General features: G+C 36.1%; 1 protein-coding gene across 1 annotated transcript in view; it reads left to right on the top strand.

Moving 5' to 3' along the window:
- The window catches only part of CAPZA1 (capping actin protein of muscle Z-line subunit alpha 1), a 47814-nt gene extending 31546 nt beyond the window's left edge, over positions 1-16268 (top strand). The window contains exons 4-10 of the mRNA XM_069480834.1: positions 1933-1996; positions 2784-2990; positions 6978-7057; positions 7660-7738; positions 12702-12773; positions 14559-14621; positions 14991-16268. Of these exons, the coding sequence (XP_069336935.1) occupies positions 1933-1996; positions 2784-2990; positions 6978-7057; positions 7660-7738; positions 12702-12773; positions 14559-14621; positions 14991-15131 (706 nt within the window). The 3' untranslated portion in view covers positions 15132-16268. The remainder of the gene's footprint in view (positions 1-1932; positions 1997-2783; positions 2991-6977; positions 7058-7659; positions 7739-12701; positions 12774-14558; positions 14622-14990) is intronic.
- Positions 16269-19502: the final 3234 nt, after the last annotated feature.

Here is a 19502-nt window from a genome sequence, read left to right as displayed (position 1 = left end):
TTCATCCTAAATAATTCAGTGTGTATTTTCTAAGAAAAAGGGCTTTTTTTATTTAACCACAGTTAAATGATCAAAATCAGGAAATTTAAATATTAATATAATGCTCTTATCCAACCCACTGTCCATACTCAAATTTTGACAAAAATATCCTTTCATAGCTATCTCTCCAACCCTACCATTCATTCCCCGTTTTTGGAGAAGAGTGTCAACCCTTTAAAAATGTTTTTAGTCTTTCATGATCTTGACATTTTTTTAAGCATATAAGCTTATTCTTCTGTAGAATCCCCCTCAATTTGTCTCATTTATACTGTGCCTTAATTTATATATCTGCATGTAAATGTATTAGAATAGAATTTCTAAAGCTATTTATGAAGATGTCCAAGAAGCAGCCAGCCCAATGTGCTCTTTGCTATTCTTGAGGAAAAGGAAAAGTAGTATATATTCCTTTGGATTTCTAACAAATCAGTTTCACTTTGGTTCTTTTTAAAAGCTGTTAGTATTTTTTTACAAAACAACAAACAAACAAAACCACTGAAGGTGGGGGCATGAAGAGAGGTGGGTTAATGAGAATAAGTTTTAACATTGGATACTTAAGTAGGGTGACTGTAGTTAACAACAGTGAATTGTATATTTCAAAATAGAAGAAAGGACTTGAAATGTTCCCAACACATTGAAACAATAAGTACTCTAGGTGATGAATACGTTAAATACCCTGAGTTGATCGTTACACATTCTATGCTTGTAACAAAACATCACATGTACCCCATAAATATGTGCAAATATTATGTATCAATAAAAACATATGATAAATTTTAAAAAATGAGACTGATACCAACTCGAGATCCATTGTTTTTTACACAACATATTAAGAAGCAGAAACCAGATTTAGACAAGTCTCTAAACTGGTAGTTGTATTATCTAATGTTTTCGATAGTCTTGAGACCTAGATTGCACTATAGTAGACTCCCCTTATCCACAGGGGATACATTCCAAGACCGTGAGTGGATACCTGAAACCACAGGTAGTACCAAACCCAGTTGAAGACCATCGGGACATGTTTCTGTTCGTGTGTTCCACCCACAAATTTAAAGCCTTTTCCATCCTAGCTAAGCACGTAATGTGCGCTGTGGCTGTAACTTTCCCAGTTTGAGGTGCAATAGGAAAACTAGCACAAATTTCTTTCTCCTTCTTTACAATTTCATGGATAGAATAGAATATTCATTCTTGCTATAGATCTTAACAACCTCAGCACAGGAATGCATACCCCTTTTTTAAATGACCTGTGCTCTGTGCTTTAGGCTCTACTCTGACATTTGACTTAGCTCAACTTTCACTTTCTTCCCATGTCAAATGCCTCTGTCATTTAATGATGGTTTTTCCTACCCTGGCCTGCCTCAGAGAGCTGAGAATTAAAAAGTCATTTCCAAAATAATGTATGTATTGAAGATTCTTTGAATTACTGAAAGTTTGTGCCTAAATGATTAAAGGTATTGACAATTCACAATAATCAGATTGCTTTAAAACTTTAGAATTAACTCGGCATGGTGGTGTGTGCCTGTAGCCCCAGCTACTCAGGAGGCTGAAGCAGGAGAATTGCTTGAGTCCTGGCTAACATGGCCAACATAGAGAGACCCCCATCTCTAAAACAAACAAAAAACAAAAAAGAACTTTGGAATTGTCTAAGGTTTTTTTGAGCTTAGGAGTGAACAGGAAAAGGTAATTTCAGAGCTTGAGGAGCTTCTGAGATCTCTGCAGACTGGTCCCTTCAGAAAGCTGAAAAGTATTATGTTAACACTGGATGTCTGGAGAGAAAGGGAAAAAGCACCATGTAGTATTCCCTTTCACTGTGGTGTGAACTACCTTTCATGTTTGTTTATACATAATTCTTTTCTCTCTTCCTCCTTTTTTTTTTTTTAATTTTTAAAAAAACAGTGCATTTGCCCAGTATAACATGGATCAGTTCACGCCTGTGAAGATAGAAGGATATGAAGATCAGGTAATAACTGCCTGTTAGATAGGCTATGCTTGGCAGTTCGTAGAGATCCTAGAAACCAAAGCAGATATCTGAACCAGGTGCTGAATAAATTCATGTCTTAGTCTTCATAGTTTTTGTAAATATTGTACGTATTAGGGAATTCTTCCTTTCTATGATGATAACACTAGTAGTTTCTTTGATAAGAAAGGAGAATGGTCTCTAACAAGAATAGTGAAAATAAAAGGATTTGAGTTTTTACAGGTTTTTCAGCTGTCTCTAATTCTCCTTAATAAGAATAACAGCAGACATCATATTTAATGGAAAAACAGTCATTCCTACTGAAATTTAGACTACTTTAAATTTACACTACTTATTACTTATTTGATGGTTGGGCGATGGTGTGATAAATACTCCACTTTATGTATTTTTTCATTTTTGAACCAAGTGAATGTATTACCTATTTTAAATGCTAAGTATAATGATTCTGGAAAAATAGGTAGAAAAAAGAATATAAAAGTTGCAACTATGTTGCAACATAGATCTTATATATCAGATAGTAAGCAAGAAATGATGTATATTATTAGGGTGGGGGAAGTTTTGCAGTTTAAAGTTGACTTACCCATAAATATAATATTCTTTATAATAATAAAAATGGGACTTGGTTGAAAATCAATATGAAAGAGAAATCTGACTAAATGAAGGGTTAACTGTCTTCCTCAGAATTTTTATTTATGTGTTTATTTTGGAAAATGTGATAAGAACTGTCTTTTTTACAGAGTTACTAATATTTGTAATTATTCTTTGGAAGGTCTTAATTACAGAGCACGGTGACCTGGGTAATAGCAGATTTTTAGATCCAAGAAACAAAATTTCCTTTAAGTTTGATCACTTACGGAAAGAAGCAAGTGACCCCCAGCCAGAAGAAGTAGATGGAGGTCTGAAGTCTTGGAGAGAATCCTGTGATAGTGCTTTAAGAGCCTATGTGAAAGATCATTATTCCAACGGCTTCTGTACTGTTAAGTATCTACTTGCTTCATAATTAGAGGATTTTATTTCTTATATTTTACCTTATCTTTTGGGGGCTTTGTCCTGCCAAATATCACTTCTTTCTTCTTTGTTGTGGTCTCTGCATTTTATTCCCTAAATCATTTTTGAAAGGGGTATAAATAAGTGGAAAGTTTTATATGGAAAATTCCTTTTTAAAATCCCAGTGCATAAAACATTTAAATCTCGGTGTATTCTATTTCACATTTGTTTTATATACTCATGAGAAATTGCCTCTTATAACCATCAAAAAAATTTTTAAAGGTCTTAAGCTTCAACATGGAAAAAATGATAAATGAAGATTGTCAGGAGAGCTGTTGGTCACATTTATGACTTTCTTTTCGATGTAGGCATTGTTACAAAAAGCTGCTTCTGCACAATTTTGGTGTTTTCATTGGATAATCAAAATTATTTAAACAAAACAATTTTTTAAAAATCAAGAGTAGTTTGATTATCTTTTACTACCTCTTGACTCTAAAAATGATGAACTTGGCTCTACTTGATTTCTCCTTATAAAAATTATGACATTTATCTTCACGGGAGGAAGAGAAAAAATAAAAATAAATAATTATGACATTAAGAAAAATATTGATTAGAACATTTTATTTTTGCATTTTAAAATTTATTTTTAACTGACAATAATGTATATGTTTATGGTGTGTACGTGATGTTTTGAAATATGTCTACATTGTGGAATGGCTAAATAGAGCTTATTAACATGCATTACCTCATGTACCTTTTTTGTGGTGAGAATACTTAAAATTTATCACAGTGGTTTTCAAGTAATAAAATACCTTGTTATTAACTGGAATATTATAAATATGTAATGATAATGAGTTACGTGGCAATGTAGAATATTAGTTACGCGCACTTACTTAGTTTGAAGCCTTAATAACTAGTTTGACTCCTAGCATTGCCGCTAACTAGTTGTGTGAGCTTAGGTAAATTACTTAACATCTCTGTGCTTCAACTTCTTCATCTGTAAACTGGAAATAATAGTTTTTAACCTCATAGGGTTGTCGTGAGGATTAAGTGAATTAATAATGTATATAAAATATAAAGTGCTTGGAATAGTGCCTGGCACAAAATAATCTCTGCATAAATGTTAGATGTCATTATTATTATATGTTTGATTTTTTAAAAAAATAATGAAGAAAACCCATTATGGTGGATAAGTACAGAATTCCTTTCTGGAAGCCAGTATTGCAAAGGGAGACATGACAACACTCGCTTTTAGAAATTGACTGTTCAGGCCAGGCATAGTGGTTCATGCCTGTAATCCCAGCCCTTTGGTAGGCCAAGGCAGGAGGACTGCTTGAGGCCAGGAGTTTGAGACCAGCCTGGGCGACAGAGCAAGACCTCATCTCAACAAAAAATTTTTAGAAATTAGCCAGGCATGGTGGCACACACCTGTAGTCCCAGCTACTTAGGAGGCTGAGGTAGGAGGATCATTTGAGCCCAGGAGTTTGGGGTACAGTGAGCTATGATTGCACCACCACACTCCAGCCTGAATGAGAGAGCAAGACCCTGTCTCAAACAAAAACAAAACAAAAAAGAAATTGACTATTAAATCCTAAATACACTTTCATCTTACCTATTCAAAGTTTATTACTATCCATTCCTAATTCGATAAACCCCAGCACCAAGTAACCCTACTGTGTCCTTGATATTCTAGTTAATAACAATGTATACTTGAAAACCACTGTGATAGATTTTAAGTGTTCTTACCACAAAAAAGGTACATGAGGTAATGCATGTTAATAAGCTCTACTTAGCCATTCTACAGTGTATACATACTTCAAAACATCATGTTGTACACACTGTAAACATATACAATTATTGTCAGTTATTGTCATTTCTCTTAGCTATCAAAGGAGCTACAGAAAGTCATGGAATTGTTCTGATGGTGTCTACTGTACATAAGTGTTCTATATCATTAGCTGTCCTGCTTAGTAGTCTGTAATTTCATTTTCTTATTTCCTATCACGTTTTCTATATAGTATGTTCCAAACATTTCTCATTGTCCCCAGACAGACATCTAATCCCCCACATTTTGCTAGGATTGAGACTGACATGACGTCTTTTATATCTCTTTTGTTCAGTCAGAAATCTTGCCTTTCTTCAATTGTACTTAAATCTGAGGAAAAAGTGTTCTTATTCTTGATTTCTTACTATCCCATGTACTTCAAGACATCTTCTTGTGTCTTTATTTTCTCTTCTGATATATTTCTCTTTACCTGCAAATAGTCTTATTTCTTTTGTCGTTAAGGAGAAAAAACTTTCCTCAGTCATAATTCCCGTATGTCATTTCTCTTTCTTTATCTCCTCTTTCTACCTTGCCCTTTCTCCTTCTCTACTTTCTCCTTCTCCACTTTCTCCCTTCCCTTATCCTCTCTCTCTACATGTTAGTGCTGTTTCCTTTATCCACTTCTGAACCCTTTGGTTTTTCACTTTGGTGCCCATTCTATAGAAACTGCTCTCTGAGGTTACTAATCATTCCTAAGCAGTGTCCTTTTCTTAGTCCTTGACTTCTGTATGGCATTTCACACTGAGGCCAACCAGCTGCTTCTAGAAATTATGATTTGCTTAGGCTTCTGTGTCAGCACCCTCTAATTATTCTGTTTGTACTCATTTTTTTCCTTCCCTGCCTTTGTAAATGTGGGCATTCCCCAAAGATATATTTCTCTCTCTTGAAAGCTCATAGTCCATTTAATGTAGGGAAAGTAACAGAGACGTTTGTGTCACAAAAACAGTGGGTTTGGATTCTGCCTTTACCGCTTGCTTTCTGAGTGACCTTAGGCAAGAAGCTCTGTGAACTTCAACTCTATCGTCTGTAGATAACAGTGTGTTTCACTAGATTTATTAGAATAAGTGGAAAATACATGTAAAAACATATTTGTGACTATAGCAGTGATCCCCAACCTTTTTGGCACCAGGGACTGGTTAATGGAAGACAATTTTTCCATGGACCAAGAGTGGGGGGGGGTGGGGTGTTGTGGGTGAAGGGGAACGTGGTGCCAAGCTTAGGTGGTGATACCCGGTCTGTTTCCTAACAGGCCACTGACCGGTACTGGCCTGAAGGTTGCGGACCACAGCTATAAATCACTATTTCTTTTCTTTGCTTTCCCTTGGTGATTGCATTTTCATTCACCTCTCCCATACCAAGGAAGAGTTGGTATTTCTAACTACTAACCGGACATCTCCATCTGGATTTCCAATTTGTTAATGATACCACCATCTTTCTAGTCATCTTTTGGTTCCTTCTTTCCTTTCCCCTTCATTTGCAATATATTGCTAAACTTTTGATCATACTTCTGCATTCTGTATGCAACCCCTCCTTCCCATTCCTGTGGACACCACCCTAGCTTATTACCTAGATTAATTCTGTGGCCTCCTAACCAACCTTCAGCTTTTCTTCCATTTTATCCTTTGCACCAATATTGATTATTCTCCCAAAGTATTAGTTCTGGCCATGTTTTGCTATCTCTCCATTGCCTGCAGGCTAAAGTCTAAACTTCTTACCTTACATCTACTATTAAGTGACCTAAATCTACCATCCTGTTTTGTCTCCCACTGGTCTACTTCACACACCTTCTAACCTTAGAGAACTAACTGCCATTCACTGAAAAAGCCCTCAGTTTCCTGCTTGCGCTATTTACTCGTCTTTATTCTCAGCCTCTGCTTATCAGAATCTCATCTGTCTTGTAAAGCCCAGCTTAAATGGCACCTCCCTTATACTCTAAACCAAGAGCAGTAATTCCCTCTGTATTCCTTGTACTAATATCTCTGCTAGAACCTAACGTGCTCTGTTGTGTGTTCATATCCCATGAACTTTATTGTGTCGTAATCTCATTCTAATTCTTTGTCTCCTTCCAGGGTTTAGCACACTGCTTTTGTACAGTGTTTATTTAGATTAAATGTGTTTTTGGAGTCTAACTATGTTTTTTTCCAATAATAGGTTTATGCTAAAACTATAGATGGACAACAGACTATTATTGCATGTATTGAAAGCCACCAGTTTCAACCTAAAAACTTCTGGTAAGAAACAGATGTTCCCTTCTATTTGTATCTAATTTATATTAGAAAGAAACCAGCAGTTGAGACACGGTTTTTAATCTGACTAACTTGGAATAAATTACTTAATTTATAGACTTCAGTTCCCCAACTATAAAATGAGAGGTTTAGACGTTAAGACTCCTTCCAATTCTAAGATTTTTATAATCATGTTTTTAAAAAAAAAAAAAATACTCTTATATTGAGTGAGAACAAGTAATTAATAAAGTGCTCAGTTGAAAATCCGAGTTATACTTGGGTTAGGGTTAATAATACTTGAGTTAATTGCATAACTCAGCAGCCTATCCATCCATTTTTGGAAGAGCCTCCTGTGAACAGAATAGGCATAGTTTTCTACTTCAAGAGAAGAGAAGGAAAAATGGAAGTCAAAATAACTTAGAAAAGTCTTACGGACGGACACTTGGATCCAGATTTGTAGTTAAGTAGACAGAGCCTTGAGTTTGTTAAACTGGAAATGACTCTTTTTCTTTTCCCTCTTGACCAGCTTCTCTGACTCAGTGACAAACCACCTCTTTCTTGTGATTATTGCTAATTCTGAAGGATTGTGTGTGTGTGTGTTTTAATAGGAATGGTCGCTGGAGATCAGAGTGGAAGTTCACCATTACACCACCTACAGCCCAGGTGGTTGGAGTGCTTAAGATTCAGGTGAGATTCCAACATGTTTATAGACTGCTGTTTAACACATTAACTCCCATATGAGATGTATTTAACTCATGCTAGTTTTGAGCCCTGGGGCCTCATGAAACATTTGTAACTCACAAGTCTCTTCACCTTGGGAGCCATGAGAATTATTTATCAAGTTGCATATAACTCATGTACAGAAAACAATAAAAAATAACAAATTTTTCATTAAATTAGAAAGGTTCGTTTGTTTTTGAAGTTTTTATTTTATTTTTGTAATAAAACACTGTGGCTCCCACGAAGAAAACTTTTTTTGTAGTGTGGCAATGTGCTAAAATTCACATCTTTAAAACAAACATACAAGTTGATATTTGTTCTAGTAGTAGAAATAAGGACCAACTATATGCAGATGCAAAGGAAGATCGAAGGCAATGAATAGAAAGAGAAGCCCCTTTCCTGGGGAGATAGTTAAACAGAGCTATTCTGGGTTGATAAAGGATAGTCATATATAGTGTACTGCAACATGACTGTTGTTATTTTTTCTTTCAAAAATAATGTAAGATCTTTCCAGAAATTACCAAACAACAGTTTTAAGAAAGAATAAAATAAGTAATAAGAAATTACTATATAGCAGCTACTGTAACGTAGGGTCTTTTATGTATATTATCTCATTTATGTGTATATGTGTATGTATGTGTGTGTGTGTGTGTGTGTGTTTATAAATAAAACTTCTGAAGAAAAGCTATGTGAATGGTTTTGTTGGTGGGTTTTGTTTTTCTGACAGAAGGTTTTAAACTAAACTAAACTAAATTAAACTAAACTGAATAAAACGGAGGATCTAGAGAGAATGGCCAGGTGTCATCTTGTTAGAGTATAAATAGCTAAGCAGAGTAGATTTCTAAGGCTGGTGGCAGGACAGACAGGCAGCTGAATAAGGTAGCTCTTAACTCATTCGATGCCCATCTGGATTTAAGTCTTGTAATATCTTAGCAGAGTTTTGACTTTCTAAATTCAGGGTGATTTAATTTTTAAGCCTAACTCTTAAGGTCAGATTAAACTGTTACAGATAAGTGAGAAGATCAGTATCTAATTGTACCCATGTTATATCATGTTAAGTCTTGCTTTAATAACAATTAGCAAGAGTTATCTTTTTTAATGGTACAACTTAATCAGATGCTTAGGTAGTAAATGCTGTCTGCATCTCTCTTTTCGTACATACCTATAGCTTCCTGCTCCAAGTAGCATCCCCTAGGTGAGACAGCCTGGAAGTGTTCGTGGCTCTGAGAGCAGCCCTCAGTGTTATGTAAGAGCCAGTAAATAAATATGCCAGCTTCCTCACTCCTCAAGTGAAACAACTCTGAAGCATGTTCTGCTTAGTCTTCCAGAGCCCAGTGCCCACAGCTGTAACCTGTTCATTAATGCACCTGTAAGGCTACCTTCTCTTCCATGTCTCACTTTCTTAGTCCCCTGGTCGAGCTTCCTGAGATTAGCTCCCAAATAAACTATTTTCCCTTAAATTTTTAGCTTGGGTGTGCTAAAACAGTATATTGTTCTGTTTCTGTTAACTGTATCTATTAGTAGCCTAATGCTCTAGACCAGTGGTCCCAACCTTTTTGGCACCAGGGACCGGTTTCATGAAAGACAATTTTTCCATGGGGGGTGGGGGCAAAGCTCAGGCGGTGATGCAAGCGATGGGGCATTGGCTTCCTGCCGCTCACTTCCTGCTGTGTGCTCCCTCCCCTTCCAATTTTTCCATGAGGGAGGTGGAGAGGGAAGCTCTGTGGCCTGGTCCTTAACAGGCCATGGACCGGTACCAGTTCGCAACTCAGGAATTGGGTGCCACAGCTATAAACCTTTTGTATGGCGTCAGCATTAACCTGGCAGCTTACTATAAATTTATGTAAGTAAATTTATTTCATTTACAGGCAGAAACGGTTATTTGTATTTTAGCTTTGTCAGTGCAAACCTATAAAGTAAGAGCACTCATCACAAAGGGTGATAATTTCTGGTAGGACTTTTATGAGAGAGCCCAGTGTGGAGAACCTCATTTATACCTTTCTAAGCACATATTGTCTGTTCAGACTTTCAGGAAAGGCTTACTTCATTTATGTATCTTTTAAAAATCAGAGTGAGAATTATTTGGAAGAGTTATTAAGATATTTAGGCTAGTCTGTAGACAAAAGGGTCGTTCTGGGAAAGCAACAATGTCTGAGGATTTGTGTTGATGATGGTCACATTGAACTCTGTGTATATTAATTGAACCATTTTCATATTAGCAGATGAGACCTAGAAAAGGTTTTGTTTTGGAACAGGCAGAGTTTAAGCTAAATTTCTAACAATTATTATATCATTAGTGTATTAGATAATGAAATTAATATTTTTAGAAGTTTCAATTGAGTTCATAAACAGGCTTATTGGCCTTATCCTATGTTCCTATTCATGTCCTAGTTCTTAAGAAACATAATGGAAGTTCATACCAATTGCATAGTCTTTGTTCTTGGACAAAAATGAATGTGCCCTGTATGCCTCCTTTCTTTAGATGGGTTCTGAGAAATATATTAAGTCCTTGTTTCTTCTCTGGCCATCTCTCTCTCTCTTTCTCTCTCTCTCTCTTTTTTAACATACCCCATCCTGTTTATACTCATTCCCCTTCCAAGTGTTCTTTTGAGCCCCTTGACTTCTAGTTTCTTAGTTGAAAAACAAACAAAACTAGTGTTAAGGTGTGACCTACCTGTATTTTGAATATCCTTGTCCTTGTCTGTTGGGATTTTAGCCTTTATATGTCATCATTATTTAGCCTAATCTTTTTTGCCCACATCTTTGCTATTCTGATTTTTGCATGTAACTATTAGAGCCATTTATCATTTCCCTTCTTTTCTTCTTTAACCTGTTTCAGAAAGCCAAAAGATGAAATTTCAGGGTTTGGAGAGAGTATGGAAAATCTAAAATCTCATGCCCATCTAGATGGAGCCACCTGTTTGTCCCCATTAAGGAAGATACCTGTTTTTGTCCCTTAAACATGGATATGTAGTAGGTTCGTGTTGCCCACAGGGAAGTCCTTTTATTGTGAATATGACCGTGGTTTCTGCCTAAATGAAGTTAGGCTGTTAATTATCTCCTTCTAATGATATCCCAAAAGAGTAAGCCCCTAGTGGCACACTATTTCTACCTAGATTGAGGAATTTCTGATTTTTTGACAAAGCGCATTAGAAGGTATTGTGCATGTTGGATAAGGTTTTAGATCTAAAATTTGACCTAATTCAAATCCTAGTGCTTCCTCTCAGTAGGTATGTGAACATGGGTAAAGACTAAATGAGATAATAAGTGAAGTGTTTTGCATAGTGCTTAACACATAGTAAAGGCTCAATAAATAATAGCTGTAGTAGTGAAGATTACCTTTCTTCCCCTTTCTACTTTATATCTAACAACATTCCTTTTTTTCAAAAAACTAAGATGTCTTAGTTCATTGGGCTGCTATAACAAAATACCTTAGGCTGGGCAATTTATAAACAACAGAAATTTATTGCTCACACTTCTGGAGGCTAAGAAGTCCAACATCAAGGCACCAACAGATTCAGTGTGTGGTGAGGCTTGTTTCCCATAGATGATGGCTTCTTGCTGTTTCCTCTCATGACGGGAATGGGTGAGCACTGTGTTCTCAGATGGTGGGAGAGGAGCAAGGAAGCTCACTTGAGCCTCTTAGAAGGATGCTGATCCAATACATGAGGGTGGAGCCTTTTATGACTAATCACTTCCCAAAGTCTCCACCTCTTAATACTATCACATTGGGTATTAAGTTCCAATATAAGAATTTTGGGAAAACACCAACATTAAGACCATGGCACTAGAAACAGCATTACCTGAACTACTGTTCTAGCCCCCAATTTCATATCTTTTTATTTTATTTTCTTCATAGCGCAAGTGTAATCTTTCTAAAACATGCCCTTTTCCTGAGTTCCCATCACCTATAATGGGATAAAGTCTAAATTCTTAACATGGTTTATAAGGTGCTTTATTCTTCACAGTCTATCTCCTACTTCTTAGCAGTGTCCCCTGCCCCATTGTCTCTTACACATATTCATATGCAGAGAGTTCTTTACTCTTCTCTAAACTAAACCAGTTGTACTCCATTCTCTTAATGCTTTTTTATTTCCTTGCTAGATACCCTTCTCTCCCGGGTCCCCTTGGGTGACAACTCCTATTTTCAGGATCCTGTTCAAATGCACTTAACAAAAGGATACCTTCATCTTATTGTATATGGCCAGTTGGTAGCCATGTTAGGGTGACTGAACTTATCTTGTAAATTGCCAAAACTTCCTATAAACCTTATATGTCATTGATTTGTTAGTCTGTCTTGTGTACTCCTCCTTTTTACTAATTGTTTTCATAATTGTAGCATCTCATTTTACCTTACATCTTCAGAACTGCTTTTATCTTACTTTGGTAGTCTAATTTACCAATAAAATATTCATTTTTCAATCTTGTCTTTAACCCTCAATTAAGCTTTTCCTGCACCTGGTCGATCTACTTTTCAATATTGATGATAGCATATATGGAGAGATGTGTCAGGTATTAGGTATTAGGATCAATTAAAACTCATTGGTTTTCACAGAGAAAAACTTTTTGTTCAATGATTTTAATTATTTTAATACTGTTAGAAGTGAGATCTTACTCATCTTTGTGTTCACAATGCTTAGTACCATGCCTAGAATGTAATAAGCACATAGTATGTTCGTTGAACGTATAATAGTTTTCCTTGCTAAGGAAAGAAGGAATTAAGTGTTCTGTGGATTTTTAATTAACAAAATAAATAAATAAATAAATATAACCACCATTGTGAATTACCATTGGTTATATTAATTATTTGTTCAGAGTTCATAAAGATGGCTTGCGAACTTAAAGGTGGCTTATAGCACAGATTTGTATCCTAAGCAATAGGTGTATATATGAAATTCACATAAACTTGCTAAAACATTGTCTCGTACAGGTTCACTATTATGAAGATGGCAATGTTCAGTTGGTTAGTCATAAAGATGTACAGGATTCAATAACTGTTTCGGTGAGTATGGAATTTAATGTCTGTCTGACTTGTGTCTTGTTTTTCTTAAAAAAAATCCATTTTGAGCCTGAGCACTGATTCTGCCAGTAGAAATTCAGTTTGCTTTCAATGCTTTGATTTTGGCAGCCTCTATTAGTCCCTCTTACTGCCCAACCAGCTGTATTAGTTCACAGTCTTTGACTCAAAATAGAGATTATGGCTTTAGAGAAACTTATTGCTTTCTCCCAATTATAAAATTTGCTCAAGGACAGCAATAAATACTAGACTCAATAAATTCCAGAAGCAAGGAAAGTTTGCCAAACTAAATCCTAATAGGATTGCATTTATATCATTAAAGAAACAACATCTTTAGGAGTATTCAATTAGAAAGTTTTATGTTCTATACCTTGAAAGAAGAGACAAAATTTCTTTTTTATTTTTTCTTTCATAGTATCATTATTTCTTTACAGTCTTAGAAGTTATTGAGTACCCCTAAAGAGCTTTTGTTTATGTGTGTTATATCTATCAAGATTCACCTTCTCAAAAATTAAAAATGAGGCTAGGCACGGTAGCTCATACCTGTAATCTTAGCACTTTGGGAGACTTAGGCAGAAGGATCCTTTGAGGAGTTCATGACCAGCCTGGGCAACATATGAGACCCCATTTCTAAAAAAAAAAAAAAAAAAAAATAGAAAATTAGCTGGGTGTGGTGGCACATGCCCATAGTCCCGACTACTTGGGAGGCTAAGAGGGGAAGATCACTTGAGCCCAGTAGGTTGAGATTGCAGTGAGCTATAATGATGCCACTGTACTCTAGCCCAGGCCAACAGAGTAAGACCTTGTCTCAATAAGTAAATAAATAAAACTGAGAAGTGTTAAAAATATTAATTAAAAATAATGAAAATAAACTCATTACTTGTTAACATAAGTAACATCTTTATGAGTAGCTATATTTTCCAAACAACAACAAAAATTTAGAGGAATGGCATTAATTTATGTCTTCGCAAATAGCGTAATGCCTGGCTTAATACAAGACAGCAGGATTCTCATATCTGCCTCATACATTCCATTAGCCCTCAAAGTGATAAAGTCATCACATGTCATGTAGCCTCCAGGAAACTGCATTGTACAGGCATTACAGAGTGAGAGTGAAATGGGCAAATAACTTTGTCTTAGTACTACTATAAAAATGGAAAATAGTTTTGACCTCTTCACAGTCTGTCTTGTGACTGCTGCTCTAGTCATTAAATCTTACCTTCTGTTTAATTCTGTTATCCTTAATGGTGAGAGGAAGAGAGAGATTCATTTTGTACCTGAATCATGTATTAAATAATACAAAATGTGATTGTCTGCTTTAACATCGTAAGTGGCAAATAAGGATACGAGCTTACGTATATGACTGATATATCTGAGGGCATTGGTTCATATGATTTTAAACGAGAAATATTTTCAAGAAATCAAGATTTGAAGACTTGATGATGTCTTTTCAGCGTATTGTGGTAAAGTGAAAAGAGCATGGGTTTTTTTGGTGAAGATCTAGATTCAGATCCCATATTTATCATTCAAAAGCTATATAATTTTGAGGGTTCTATTTTCTCATCTGCAAAATGGAGGTGATGATTACAATATAACTATTTCACAGGGTTGTCGTGGGAATCAAAGCAGGTAATGTGAATGGGAACACTTGGTAAACCAGAAATTGTTATACAAATGTTAGTTAAGATGGATTTACTTTTCAGTGTCTTTTTATTGACTGGTTATACATTTTAAAAAATTCTTATTTTCCCCTTTTCCTTCCTCCATTAGAATGAAGTCCAAACTGCCAAGGAGTTTATTAAAATCATAGAGAATGCAGAAAATGAATATCAGGTAAGATTTGGAACTAATTTTTCTAGTTCTACTATCTTATTTTGCTATTAACATAGTTCGTTATACCTGTGTCCTTTAATGTAAATATATATACTGTTCAGTGCTACTAAGTGTGGAGACTTTGCAGCAACTTGGCATTCTGCTTACAGTCAGGTTTTCGGGATTGCAAAGGACCATAGCTCAAGTTTTAGAAATAATAAAGGTGAGCTTCTTGACCCACTTCAGAGATTGGAGAGGAGCTCGCTAGAAATATATCCTATCTCTCCTTTATAGGGGACTCAAGCATATCCATTGACTGTAGCATTACTTAGCTATTCACAACCAATCCCATTTCTGTTCGAGCAACTCATTTTCAATTATCTATTGCAGACAGCAATTAGTGAAAACTATCAAACAATGTCAGATACCACATTCAAGGCTTTGCGCCGGCAGCTTCCAGTTACCCGCACCAAAATCGACTGGAACAAGATACTCAGCTACAAGATTGGCAAAGAAATGCAGAATGCTTAAAGGCTGAATGTAGGATTCTTCAGTATGTGGAAAGAAAAGGATTCAACGTGTGGTCATATGATAAATAAGTGATTTATAAACAAGAGTGATATTTTGCTAGGGCTTTCAAAGTTAATAGGTTTTCTAGCCTCATGGAATACTGTTGAACCTATAGCATTGTCTTGATTCTTTTGTGTTCTCTGCCTTGTAATTTTCTGTTATCACTATATCTACTTGTAAATTTTTTTTTGTTAATTTTGCTACATTTAATGTTGGAGACAGAGATCTATCCTGGAGTCATTTTACTGTTTAGAAAATTTTCCTAGCCACAAAGCCCTGTTATTGATTTAGATAAAGTAATATGCTCAGTACTTTTCTACCCCTATCCTTCAAAGAACTTCTGGTACTTCAGTGGTTTTTACTTACCCACCAACAGCAGTTAAAGAGGCTACGCTATATAAACTATACCTAAATGGAAGACACATTCATCCTTCTCCCTCCAACTGCTCTGATCATCATTTATTAGCATCTTATAACTGTAGTTTTCCAAAGTTTGGATTGGGACTTTTCAGGTCCTTTTGTTGGATGTCGGGGTGGGGGGCGGGGAAATTCCATTATAGCCAGCTTCTCTGGGGAACTTGTTTTTAAATCCAAAGACTTGAACCACATTCCCTGCACATGAACATGTTTGCTTTCTTCCCTTCCTCATTGTCTTCTTCCCATCTAGTACCATTGTAGTTATAGACATCTGCATCTTTAGAAGAGTTTTACCCATTTATTTTTTTTAAACATTTAAGAACTACTAACATACTGTGGATATAGTAGAGTATAAAACTTGAAAAATGCAGATGTTGAAGGAATAAGTATCTTGTGCTTTAATATTTTTTGGCAGGATTGTGCTATAAGCAAATGAATCAAACAACTATGTAAATCACAAACAAAAACTAAAAATGAACCAAAGTGAAAAGGATAACTTCCAGGCAGTATCTTTCTATTGTAACCTGTTATTTAAGGGAATACTAGTGATTTCTTCTAAATAGATGTAAAACTTGTTCCAAATTACTCTTCCTCAGTCCTGCCTGCCAAGAACTCAAGTGTAACTGTGATATAGCAACCCTTCCCAGGTATATTGGCAGGTATGTGTGTAATCTCAGAATACACAGGTGACATAGATATGATATGACAGCTGGTAATGGTGGATTCATTTACATTGTTTACACTCTATGACCAGGCCTTAAGGGAAGGTCAGTTTTTTAAAAAACCAAGTAGTGTCTTCTTACCTATCTCGAAATACATGTCAAAAAAGAAGGGTGTTTCTGCTTAAACTTTGTTTTTGCTCAGTAATACAGTCAAGCAAGAGTTTGTTTCCAAATGATCCATTGAGCTGTATAAGCATTTTTGTTTATTTCAAATAAAATATATTTGTATTATTTGTCATTCATACTATCCATCCATACCACACTATCTTCTGTATCAGGTAGTCCAATAGAAATATACCTGTTTTGTTCTAAAATTGTCTGAGTCTCTCCTTTTTGGTTCATCTCTTCAGCCTTTGTTCCCAAGGTAAGATATTCAACTGTATTTGATCTTATTTGTTGAGAATGTTTACAGTTTCTGAAATTGGTTCCTATCTTCAACCAATATAGACTCAGTGAACATCTAAAGATTTGCAAAGAACAGCTTTTTTTTTTTTTTTTTTTTTTTTTTTTAGGGGAGAGCAATGTCTCTGTGGATCATATTGCTCTTTACTCACAGGCTACCAGTGTTTCAAAGGTTTTGTTTTCTTAATGTCAAAAAGAAAAACCTAGTCATCTTCCCTACCTGTCATTCAGAAAGCAAGGCCTAAGTACATTTGTAGTCACTAGGCAGGAAGTAGAAATGAAAGAATCCCTGCACCTTGAACTTGGTAATATTTCACATTGGCTTAACTCTAAATGCTGCTTTCCTCTCTTTAGCTGGCTTAGCTACAGACTTGTGGGAAAGGCTTTTATCCTGGTTACCACGGAGAACCAGAGGGAGTTTGTGTGCTTCACCATCCAAGGCCAGTTCAAACTCCTGTTCAAGGACATTTAGCTGTCCTCATTCTACTTGTAATACAAATAGATTCAAACATTCTTGCCTTTAACTTATTAACTCTGTCATCCTGTCCCCAGGCTATCCCTTTATTTCCTTAGTTCAGACACACTTTTTTTTTAAACTCTTAATCTCATGACTATCTAAATCCCTTGGTTACTTGTATAGTTGGGTAGAAGTCAACCCTCCTTGCCAAGTCCTGCAGAGACCCCAACTTCTTAACCTCCCTCAGCAGAATATCTGCTGGAATTGTGGCTATTTTATCACATGCTGCTGAAATCAGCCTGTGGTATCCAAGGTTTCCCAGCCAGATGGGATAGGAGTTGACTCATCTGAGCCTCAATGGTTGGCCTTCTGTTGGTTGCCTAGTTCCAGTGCCTGTTCTCTATTTTATAATCTAGAACTTTGATGCTGGACCCATCTAGGTTCATGAGTTATTTGGCAAACCTTGGTACATTCTCTCCAAACTCAAAATAGATTTATAAATATCTGAATGCCAATTTACAAATTTAAAATTTTATATGGAACTCTCAAGTGAACCAGATTCTCATGTTTTTCAGCTACCTACTATGTGGAAAATCAAAGAAAGGAAGGTTGGTGGTAAATATAGGACAAAACTGGTTGGTCCTATAGTTTAAGTTGAGCTAACTTAAAATTCTCCTTTGAATAGTTAGGGTATATATAAATATACAGAGTCAGTATAAGCCCTTTGAGGGCAGAAACCAATCTCACACCTCTTCAAATCCAAGGTATCAAAAAGCATTCTGTTATGTGTAAAGATATACAGTTGATTCTCATTATTGAGGTTAGTCACTTGGAACACTGAATTAGCAAATATTCTGAAGCTTATCTAATAGGAATTTTCTCTGTAAAGCCTCATGGTTAGGAACACTAGACTGCACTTAAACACTACACTTGGGGGCCATTTTAAGCAGTGAAATCACCAGCAAAAAGTACAAAAATCTCAGCACTAAATAGACCCTGAAAGGGGCACTTGTTTATAATATAAAACAAGGAGGCCGAGCATCGCTGTATTCTACTTTAGCTGGGAACATGAACATTGGGCAACTCTAATTTTTCCCCGCTCTGTGCATGTCCATGAATGACCACATAAGTACTGCAACTGTTGATTTGGGGGCTACAAATTGTAGTTGAGTGAGTGAATTTGCAAATAGATAATCTGAAAATAAGGAGGATCAACTGTACCTGTCACAGCCTCTCCTTTGTGGTAAACTAAGTATTTCAGTGATCTTGGGAGGATATGGGTTTATTCCAGTGATACTACAGGCCAAAGTTAAATTTCAGACTGCCTTCATTCAGTACTGTTTGGACTCATACTAAAATCAACTTTATTACTTTGAAGTCAGATTCTTACAAGTGCAGATGGATTAAAGGAAGGCTTCAAGGAAGTGAGACCTGAGTTGGATGTGAAAGGTGGGAAAGATACCATTGTAGACATCCAGAACAGCATGTGTGAAATGACAATTACAATCCCTTGTGAAGTAGATTTTTCCAGATAAAAGTGGTTACAGGAAGTTCCACTGTAACCAAAGCCACACAGCATCACATTTTTACCCAGGTTTTTACTGTATACTACAGCTGTTTGTGCATGTTTTGAGAACACCCAGGAGAGACGCCTGACCAGATTAGGAGGGAGGTCATGTGCCCAGGAATAATGGAGACAGATTTGCTGGTCAGAATGGATCCAGACATTCAGTTTGGGTATGGTAGACTAGGTAGGTTTTTGAGATGGTAAGTAACAAAGCAACTTTGAGGACTTCACCCTCTTTACTCCTCTGGGGCCTCATCAGGTAATTGGGGGGAAAAAAAGGTAAAATCTGTGACTACTTTCCTACTTTTTTCCTCGTACTTCGCATCATCACTTTCTAAGACATAAAGTTTTCCCCTGCTCTATTTTCCCCGCATCCCTGTAGCTCTGGTTCCCACTGACATTGCATTTCCTGTTGCTAAAGTGTTATTCCTGGCTTTAGTTGGTTGTTGGCCTGGGAGAAGGTACAAGGGTAGCGCAGCTGGAGCATAACTTGGTTCTGGACAGTCTTCAATTCCTTAGATTGAGTGTGTGGCCTCCTACTGGTAACTACTTTGGAGAACAACACTAGCTTTGATATATTTGGAACTCTGGTATATTTGATTTAAAACATTTTTTTATACAACTTATTATCTTTGTCCCATTCTAGTTTGTGTTTTTGTTATTTCATTCTGGAGGATAAATAGATGCAAAGGCATGTTATTGTATGTTTGTTTTTGTGGTAACCCCACCCTCTTTAGTTTGTCTAAACAGTTTCTTCTGAAGCTCAC

This window comes from Eulemur rufifrons, chromosome 8 (genome assembly GCF_041146395.1).
Source record: "Eulemur rufifrons isolate Redbay chromosome 8, OSU_ERuf_1, whole genome shotgun sequence".
In the NCBI taxonomy this organism is placed as follows: Eukaryota; Metazoa; Chordata; class Mammalia; order Primates; family Lemuridae; genus Eulemur; species Eulemur rufifrons.
Note: the sequence above shows the minus strand (reverse complement) of the source record. Positions and strands in the feature narration are given on the sequence as shown.